Raw genomic sequence first — 9,855 nt, 5'->3', positions numbered from 1 at the left:
TGAGTGGAAAGTGGAAGACTTGCCTGGTGATCACAGGAGGGTGTTTCCTAACTCCCATGTCAAGAAATATTTTGTCACGTCTTATTAGTAAGATTTGGAATTGGGGGGGGGAGGGTATTGGCCCAGGGAAAGGGGTGGATTTGGTGGATGATGAAAAGGGAACCGGAGAGCTTCCCAGGAGAAGCGTCTCCCCATCTTCCTGTCCTGCCTGTCACAGGTGACCAAACCAAGAGAAGTCCACAGGTGGGGGCAATGGAATGATTGATTTGAACCCAGAATCCCTCATGGTGATCCTGCTACCCAAGGGCTGGGGGACCAGGGACAGGAAGAGGGTGTACGGAAGACTTGATATGTACCTCCCATCAGTGTCACCACAAGATGAATATCTTCTCTGGGGTCCCTCCTATTTTTTCCTCCCCTTATACCCTTTCCCCAAGCACCTGCCTCAAGTCTCAATTAGTGGACCTGAAAGCTGAAGGATATTGGGAAGAGCTAATGGACCGGACCAGACCAGACATCGTGGTCAAGGATTGGTGAGTGGTGATGGTAGGAAGGTTCCTGCCCCTTTGAAATTGTTCCGAGATGAGTGGTGTCCTGCCCTGATCTTACTAGGAGTAGACAGAAGAATAGAAGGGAATCGATGTGGATATGGGCAGGAAGAGAGACAGAATATCCCCCAGAAACTTCCTTTGGATTCTACTCTTCTCATTCAGTAATTCATTGGGTAGTGGACAGAAGGTAGTTATGCAAATGTATAAGTCGCAGCCCCTCCTGCCCACAGTGGAGATTGCAGCCTAAAACTGGAAGAGGGATGACATTTATTCTGCTTGGTCTCAGGGGGAAGACCTAGGAACCATGGGGGGAAGGTATAAAAACAGACTACAGAAAATTGTTTTTAAAACTCCTAATGTACTGGATAGACCACCAGGCCTGAAGTCAGGAGGACTTGAGCTCAAATCTGGCCTCATACCCTTAACACTTCCTAGCTGTGTGACCTTGGGCAAGTCATTTAATTCCAAATGCCTCAGCTAAAAAAAATCTCCTAATGACCAAATTACCCCAAAGAAGTACATAAGCAGTTCTACATCTCTTCCTCTACCTGTCATTAGCCTCTTATCATGTCTAAGACAGAGTTCATCAATTTTTCCTCTAAACCATCCTTCTTGCTTCTGTTGAGGGCACTATCAGCCTGAATTCATTATTCCATTTCTCCACCCCTTCCAGCTGCGTGCTGTCCCCAGAGCCTTCAAGGTATTCCCTCTTGTAGTCAGTTCCTAATTTCCACAATTTCTTCCCAAACCTCCCAGGTTTGCTGCCAGACAAGACTGTGGCTGCAAGTATCAGGTCTGTGTGCAGCTCCTGTCTTCAGGGCATGTGCCTCTGGGCACCTTCCAGCCAGATCCTGTTGCCATCCAGCAGTGGAGCGATGCCAAGTGGAGAGAGGTGAGGAGAGGGGAGAAAGTCGGGGTACAAAAGGCCCTCTAAGTTGGAGGGGGTTTCCGGTGTCTGAGACCATCATGGGACCACCCAGCCCAGATTCCTTCTTCCATTGCCTGACCAGAGATGCTAACATGAGACCAGAGGCAAGAGGATTGGTAGAATGTTTGACAAAGAGACTACTCTTCCACCAAGAAAACCTCCCGGGCTGGTTGCTGCCTGGGGAGTTATCAAAAGGATAGAAAAGAGATATATTCTCTATCCTCTTTACTTTATGCCTACTAAGGGGATAAGGTGATAACACCATATTAGGAGCTGGTTTTTTTAGGGAGAGTGAACCATGTGATTTTGAGGGAAAGTTGAGGCCCTTACTTCCTATGAAATCAGGGATAAGTTCACATCCCTTTCTTGCTGGACCTCAGTTTCCTCATCTGTAAAGTTAGAGGGTTGAACAAGACCATTGGTTTTTAAACTTTTTTTCACACATTATTCTATGGTATGAAGTACCAAGGCATATTGAACAACTGACAACAGTACAGAAAAGTCGGAATACTATCATGTAAAAATAGTAATAATAACATCTGTATGGCACTTAAAGATCTGGAAAGACCTTTATAAATATCTTCTCATTTTATTGTCCCAGAAATCCTGGGAGGTAAGTGCTCTTATTATGATCATTTTTATAAGTGGGGAAACTGAGGCAGATAGAAGTTCGATGCTTTGCCCAAGCTGACATAGTTAATAAGTATCTGAGCCACCTTCCTGATTCCAGTACCAGCACCATCCATTACATCGCTAGTTTGCCTACTGTTCCAAGTATAAGTTCCATATAATTCTTGATAGGTCTTTTTTGAGATTGCTGGACTAAAGCAATGGTTCCCAGTCCTTTTGGTATGCTAGTTGTACATCTGATAATCATTAATTGGCAAAATATTCCTTTCTCACAAAATAATCTTGAGACTCAGGGTCTCATAGCCCACAGACCTCTGGGAGTCACTGGGCAAGATGAGCTCTAAGGACCTTTCCAACTCTATCTCAATAAATCATGCAAAGTTATTGTTGTTATTATTGTTGTTTATCCTTTGTTCTCAAAGAAGACCATGAAATCAGAAAGGTGATACTATGACATGCAAGTGAATTGGATTTATTTATTTTTTTGTCATAACAAAAATATTTTAATAATAAAATCTTACATAATAAAAAAAATTTTCAAGGCCCACCCTATGGTTGTACATTTCAATTAATAGTGAATTGGATTTAAATGGGCAGAGAGAACTGTTCAAAACCTCCTGCCTCATCTTCCCCTCCAGAGTCATCTGGAGCCAGTGGCCAAATGTAGATCAAGATGACTAGAGATGGCCCTGGATGCAGTGGGGAAACTTTGGCCTTTTTAAAACTAAAAGTTTTAGCAGATATCAGTTTGAGACAATGCCCATCCAGTGATTAAGGCTAGGTAAAAAAAATGAGGCATTCAAGAATAGCATTTTTACCTAGTCAAAAAAAGATTCAATTTGGGAGGGGAAGACCCTGAAGGTTTCTGGTCAAAACAGCAATTGACCTGGGACTTACTGTTGACTAATCAATGAGAGGCATTTGGGTTTAAGACATGTTTTTTTAATATTAAAGCTTTTTATTACATGTGTGTGGACAATTCTTCAACATTAGGCCTTGCAAAACCTTGTGGTCCAATTTCCCCCCTTCTCCTGCCCCCTCCCCTACATGACAAGTAGTCCCATATATGCTAAACATGGTAAAATATATGTTAAATCCAATATATGTATACATATTTATATAATTATCTTGCTGCACAAAATCAAATCAAATCAAACAGGAAAAAATGAGAAAAATAAAATGTAAGCAAACAACAACAAAAAGAATGAAAATGCCATGTTATGGTCCACACTCAATTCCCACAAAACTCTTTCTGGATGTAGATGACTTTCTTCATCATAAGATCATTGGAACTGGCCTAGATCATTTCATTGTTGAAGAGAGTCATGTTAAGATGCGTTTTTAAGAAAGAAATCTAGCCTGTGAATCTTAAGATAGGAATGCAGGAAGGCAGGAAGGAAAGAAGAAAAGGAGGGAAGAAAAAAGGGAGTGAGAGAAGAAGGGAAGAAGAAATCAAAAAGAAAGGGAGGGAAGGAGGGAGAGAAGGAGGAAAGAAGGAAGGAGGAAGAAGGGAAGGAGGAAGGAAGGGAGGCAGGAGGACAGGAAGGAAGGAAGGAAGGAAGGAAGGAAGGAAGGAAGGAAGGGAGGGAGGGAGGAAGGAAGGGAGCAAAGGAGGAGGGAAAGGGAGTAGGGAAAGAGGAAGGGAGGGAGGAAGAAGCCAGAAAGAAAGGGAGGAAAAGAGGGAGAGAAGGAGGGAAGAGGGAAGGGAGGAAGAAGGGAAGGAGGAAGGAAGGGAGGCAGGAAGGCAGGAAAGGAAGCAAGGAGGAAGGGAGAGAAGGAGGGAGGGAGGAAACTCTGTTACCTGGTCTTTGGTGGGCAGCTCCTACTCACAAGAGACTCACAGGAACCCAAGTGTATGCCTCTGTTTCCTGGTTCCTTGCTCCTCTGTGTTGATTTTTTTAAGGATTGGATAGACACTCTCCCTCAGCCCTTTTCCCTTCTTCCAGGTCTCCCATACTTTCTCCAACTACCCACCTGGTGTCCGCTATATCTGGTTTCAGCATGGAGGAGTGGACACACACTATTGGGCTGGCTGGTATGGGCCCCGGGTCACCAACAGTAGCATCACCATTGGTCCTGAACTGACTTGAGCCAATATACAGCCCTCATCTGCTGCACCCTGACCTACTGGTAAGTCAGTGTCCTGAGACTGTCTCAGTCTGGGCCCTCAAGGGGAGGTAACTGGACACATGATATTCCCTCTGTTTGAACATTTTATATCCTAAAGTTTCTATCCACTCTGACATTGTGCTCTGAGTCCCAATCCAGCTTAGACATTCTCTATGCTCAGCCCCTTCCCAATTCTGACACTTTGTTTTAGGGCCCCTCCCAACTCTGATCTTCTGTTTCCTTTCTGGCTCTGACAGCCTCTCTTCTAAAACTCCTCCCAACTCAGTTATTGTATGTTTTAAAGCCCCATCCTGCTATTTTCTGTGCTAAGATTTCTCTCAGCTCAGAATACATCCTGTATTCTAAGATCCCACCCAGGCCAGACATCTTGTGTTCTAAAGACCCTCCTAGCCATGACATCTTGTATTCTAAGATCCCTCCCAGGTCTTATATTCTGTGTTCTCATATCCCTCCCAGGTTTTATATTCTGTGTTCTAATACTCCTCCCAGTTCTAACATCCTGTGTTCTAACATCCCTCCCAGCCCTGACATCCTGTGTTCTAACATCCCTCCCAGCCCTGATATCCTGCGTTCTATCTTGTGTTCTAACATCCCTCCCAGCTCTTATATTCTGTGTTTTAACATCCCTCCTGCCCTGATATCCTATGTTCTAACATTCCTCCCAGCCGGGACATCCTATGTTCTAATATCCCTCCAAGTTCTAATATCCTATGTTCTAACAACCTTCCCAGCTCTTATATTCTGTTCTCTAAGACCCTTTCCACCCTAACATTTTCCATTCCATTACCCTTCTTTTACAGCTCCATCATCCTAGGTCTTCCTTCTTTGCACTGCTGTTACCGTCAACTCTCAATTATCCAGGGACTGTGAGCCTGACAGGTATATTATCCAGGCCCCTCTGCGCCACATGATGATTCCTGGCTGCAGTTGGAGCAACGTGAAACCATAGAAAGAAATCACTGGCCCTGAAGTCGGGAGATGTGGATTTGAATCCCCAGCTCTGCCACTTCCTGTGTGACCCAGAACCACGTCACTTTACCCTCTCTGAGCCTCAGCTTGTTCCTCTGTAAAATGAGGATGAGTCCAGGATGGTTCTGAGGAAAGCACTTTGTAACCCTTCGGGGCAATATAGAGCTGTGAATTATTATGATTATTGCATAGAGTTCTCTATACTGGAGAACACTTTCCAGAATATTTAATTCCCATGAGGAAGGCAAGGCAGATGCTGAAATCTCCCTTTATAAGAGGAGGAAACTGAGGCTGAGAGAGGAAAAGAAGCTGGGCCAAGGTCACACAGAGTGGTGGTGGCTGGGACTAATAGCTGGGTTCCTGCGGCCTGCTCAGGGACTAAAGGCCGGGTCCCTGCTGCTTACTCCCAGAGCCCTCTCCCCCAGTGCCTCTGAGCAGGAAAGGGGTAAGTAAGGAGCCAGAAGTCATCTGGGCCCCTCGAGCCAGGAAAGGCTTTAGTGCAAGGGGACTTGGGACCACAGTTGAGTTGAGCTATAAGTTGGAGTCTGGGCTCCTCCCCAGCCTAGCACGGATAGTGGCGAGTTGACTAGCTAACTCACCAGCCTCTTCCAACTCTTTTTTCTCCCTCGCTTCTCTAGTGTTTCTCACTGTCTCCAATTTTTAGTCACCACTAGTCTCTCCTTTATAATACCTGAAAAGACATGGGGGCCGAGTTTATCGGCTACAGTATCTGGAGCCATCAGGAGCTTCAGGGAGAGAGAGAGGGTAGGTAGCTAGTTTGCTGAATGGACCCCATCACTGATGATGAAGCCATTTTCTTGGTTTAATCCCTCCTTGACATCTCATCCCCCAGGCAGAGGGTGCTCTAGGCCTAGAGAGAACAGAGGTTCAAGGGAGACCTGTCTCCCCTGAATGGGGAGTTCAGTGAATCTGGAGCAGGCAAGGTCCCACCAATTCTGAATTGTCCCCAAGAGGGCTAGGTGGCATCTGAGGTCTGCTCCAAGGTGAACCCAAGTACTGAAGACCTAATCAGACCCCAGAATTTGATTTGGGGGGATGGGAATCTTCCCATTTGGGAGATGGGAATCAAGAGAAAAAAGGTCCTCTCCTCAACAGCCAGATAACTTCAGCTCCTACCCCTTTCCACTCCCCTTGGGCCTTTTACTCTTGGGCCATCCTCTTCCTGGGGCCTGGGTGTCCTCCCTGCCCTGCCCTCACTCTCAGTAGCCCCCATGGGCCAAGGCTTGCCTACACTAATGAGTCTTCCAAAGCTCCTGCCAGGAGCTGCCATTCTCAGGATCCCCACACCCCCTCTGGCTCTCTCCTTCCTGCTGCTCTTAACCCCACACCTTCCTGCTCAAGTGCCACCAGTTTTCCTCCTCAGATTCTTCTCTTTGGAGCAAGTAGCCAAATAAAAAGTGTTTCAAGTCAAATGTGTGAGCTGTGGTTCCTGGGGGTGACCTCAGTATTCTCTGAAAAATAGGGAGATCAGAAGGGGAGGGGCTAGATGGTATCTCAGGTCCCTCCCAATTCTAATTCCTGTGATCCTGGGACAGAGGGGAACTTGGATTCTCTGCCAGTGTCCAAAAGAGAGTGTTAGAGGGAGAGTGACCTCTTCCCCAGGCTCCAACTCACAGCCTACAGGCTTATCAGGCTAATGATGTTACCAAAAAGGAGGCAATATGGAAGAAGCAGGGACTAGAGTTCAGATTTATGGATTGAAACCCTAAATTGGAAATTAAATCTAGGTCAGGGCCAGAATTTCATCTGAAATCTAACATGCTGCCTTCCCTGCTCTAGAATTAGGAAGATGGTGGTCACTGGCAGAAATTCACTCTCTAAACCCATTAAAAGTCCTTCTACTAAACAAGAGAGAGTAGAGTAGTGGTAGAGAGGGAAAGCAGGCTTACAGGGGATAAGGTGAGGCATCTGGGGACCAGGGGATTGTCTGAAGCTCAGCCTCACTGAAAAGAGATCTGATTCTTTAGAAGGAACTGCCCTAGTGAGGTAGTGATCTGCCTGTCAATGGAGGAATTCAGTCAGAGGATAGATTTAGATAGAATTCCTGCATGAACTGGGAGCTGACTCTTCTAGCCTGAGAATGAAAAAAGAGCGAGAGACAGAGACAGAGAGACACACAGACAAAGAGAGAGAGGGAAGGATGGAGGGAGGGAAGGAAAAAGGAAAGGAAAGAGGAGATGGATAGATAAATAGGCAGGTAGGTAGGTAAGTAGATAGATGGATGGATAGATGGATAAGTAAATAGGTAAGCAGGTAGGTAGATATGGAAAATAGATAGATAGATAGATGATAGATCCAGATATAGATATAGATACACACACACACACACACACACACACACACACACACACACACACGACTTGGGAGGCAGAAGATCTGGGTTTAGATTCTGGCTGCACTACGGATTACTTTGAGAAAGTCATATCTTCTCAGGTCTCAGTTTCCTCACTGTTAAAATGAGGGATTGAACTCATTAGTATCTCTAATGCTAATTGGTTCTTCTGCCCTTGACCTAAGATCCTCTTAATGTGAGTTAAGGAGGTCAGTGTGATCCCAGGATTCATTTGCTGACCCACTACCGAATTTCTGCAGAGATGGAAACAGAACCTGGAATTCTAGAATGAGACTGTGAGGGCCTCACCCTGCCTCTTCCTGTTTCCCAGATAGCAGAATAGAGGCTTGAGTGGAAGAGGAAGAGTAATTCCAAGGTCTCTGGCCAGGGAGTTCAAATCCAGAAAGCTATGGGGAGCTCACTTACTAACCAGGGATTAATTGGAGAAACTTGTCTTTGAGCATCAGAGCACATGTCTTACATCTGCCAGTGGTTAGTAGATCACGGATGTTGTGGTTAAGTATACTCAGATGTAACAGCTACAAATAGCACAGAAGGCAGTCCCTTGGTAACCAAAAACAGAGAGTCACAGAACACATACACGCAGGCAGGGTGGGTAGGGAACAAGGATGGGCATGGAGCAGAACCCGGGAGCATGGGGAGGCAAGCATGGGTTACATGGTTTGCTGGAGGAGAGCAGATGGAGGATGGGTGTCTGTCTGCATGTAAGTCATGGGCAGAGACAGAGACAGAGACAGAGAGACACAGAGAGACTTCTAGTCCATTTCCAGAGACCTGGTCATCCTTTCAGGGGTTGTCTGAGCACCCAGCCAGTGACGATAATGAGTCAGGAGCTGGAGAGCATTGAACGCAGGCTCCCATCATGACTCAGCTTAGCCTCCCCGCTTCAGACCCTCCCTTCTGTGAAATCTGACCTCAGGACCAGGCCTGATCATGCCATTCTCCCCTTCTGAAAACCTTCAGTAGCCCCTGCCTCCAGGACGCAGCAGAAATATCTCAGTCTGGCATTGAGGCCCTCCACAGTCTGATCTCACTAATTTCCCCCACACCCACTCTCTGTTTCACCAAATTCGATCATTACCCAACCTCAAAGTCAGAATTTCATCGTGTCCATTTCCTGCTAATAATTTCATTATGTCTAAGCCACTGGGTTTGGAATGAATTGAACTAGAATACATTATCTCATCAAGTCACCTTCAAAATATTTATTTATGGTCTCTTCAAGATTCAGCTCAGGGGCCACAGGGTCTCTGAAAGGTCCTCCCTTGATCCCTCTGTACCCTCAGTTGTGAGCCATCTTCCCTTTCCAAATCGTCTTGGGTTTGACTGTCTACATAAAATAATGAATAAAGACTGTGTGACCCCAAAAAGAATGTAGGCTGGTCACATAGCAAGAGGAAGGGAGTAATAATAACTAGTATTTATATAGCACTTCGTATATTCTCTTATTTGCACCTCACAGCCACCTTGTGGCTCTTAAACCAATTTGAAAGATGAGGATAACTAATGTGTAGCCATGTTCTTCCTGCCCGCAGATTGGGTGAACTCCCTGTGGCAAACTCAGGAGGAAGTGTTTGAACATTGGATACAATATTGCTGTTACTGTATACAGTGTTCTACTGGTTCTGCTCACGTCACTTTGTATCAGTTTATGGAAAGTCTTCCCAGGTTTCTCTGAACGTATCCTGCCCATTTCTTGTAACACAATAATATTCCATCACAACCATATGTGACAACTTGTTCAGTCATTTCCCAGATGACAGGGGCAGATATATCCTCCAGTATTTCGCTGTATTTGTGCCTCTCCTCCATTCACATTTCCCCATCCTGTGCAGCTCTTGTTCACGTCCTCCTGATGAGAGGCAGGATGCTTTCAGAAAAACCTGGGAAGACTTTCATGAACTGATATAAAGTGACATGACCAGAACCGATAGAACATTGTATACAGTAACAGCTATTCTCAACAATACAGTGAATGATCTAAGACAATTCCCAAGGACTCATGATGGAAAAATGCTGTCCACATCCAGAGAAACCTGTTAGAATCCAAATGCAGATTGAAGATACTGTTTTTCCCTTTATTTTTTTTTATGGTTTCCCTCCCCCAACCCCACCTCCCACCCCGGCTCTGGCTCTGTAATTTTTCATAACATTACTTATGTGGGAAAAATGCACAAAATAAAATACTTAGGATGACAAAGGAGAAAAAAACAATTTGAACTCCCTCCTCCAATAGAATGTATGTTCTTGAGGGTAGAGACTATCTTAGTTCT

General features: G+C 45.3%; 1 protein-coding gene across 4 annotated transcripts in view; it reads left to right on the top strand.

The window, feature by feature from the left end:
• Nucleotides 1–6,641, top strand: part of LOC127555868 (F-box only protein 44-like) — a 14,446-nt gene extending 7,805 nt beyond the window's left edge. For 3 of the 4 annotated variants that reach the window (XM_051988539.1, XM_051988542.1, XM_051988541.1), the window contains exons 3-7: nt 1–87; nt 438–533; nt 1,308–1,443; nt 4,056–4,239; nt 5,040–6,641. The exon at nt 1–87 is cut by the window's left edge and continues 40 nt beyond it. In XM_051988539.1, coding sequence (XP_051844499.1) covers nt 1–87; nt 438–533; nt 1,308–1,443; nt 4,056–4,199 — 463 coding nt within the window. In that variant the 3' untranslated portion in view covers nt 4,200–4,239; nt 5,040–6,641. Of the gene's footprint in view, nt 88–437; nt 534–1,307; nt 1,444–4,055; nt 4,241–5,039 lie in introns of those variants that run through there. The other variant, XM_051988540.1, reaches the window with a different exon arrangement.
• Nucleotides 6,642–9,855: the final 3,214 nt, after the last annotated feature.

Source organism: Antechinus flavipes, chromosome 3 (genome assembly GCF_016432865.1).
Source record: "Antechinus flavipes isolate AdamAnt ecotype Samford, QLD, Australia chromosome 3, AdamAnt_v2, whole genome shotgun sequence".
NCBI classification, from domain to species: domain Eukaryota; kingdom Metazoa; phylum Chordata; class Mammalia; order Dasyuromorphia; family Dasyuridae; genus Antechinus; species Antechinus flavipes.
Note: the sequence above shows the minus strand (reverse complement) of the source record. Positions and strands in the feature narration are given on the sequence as shown.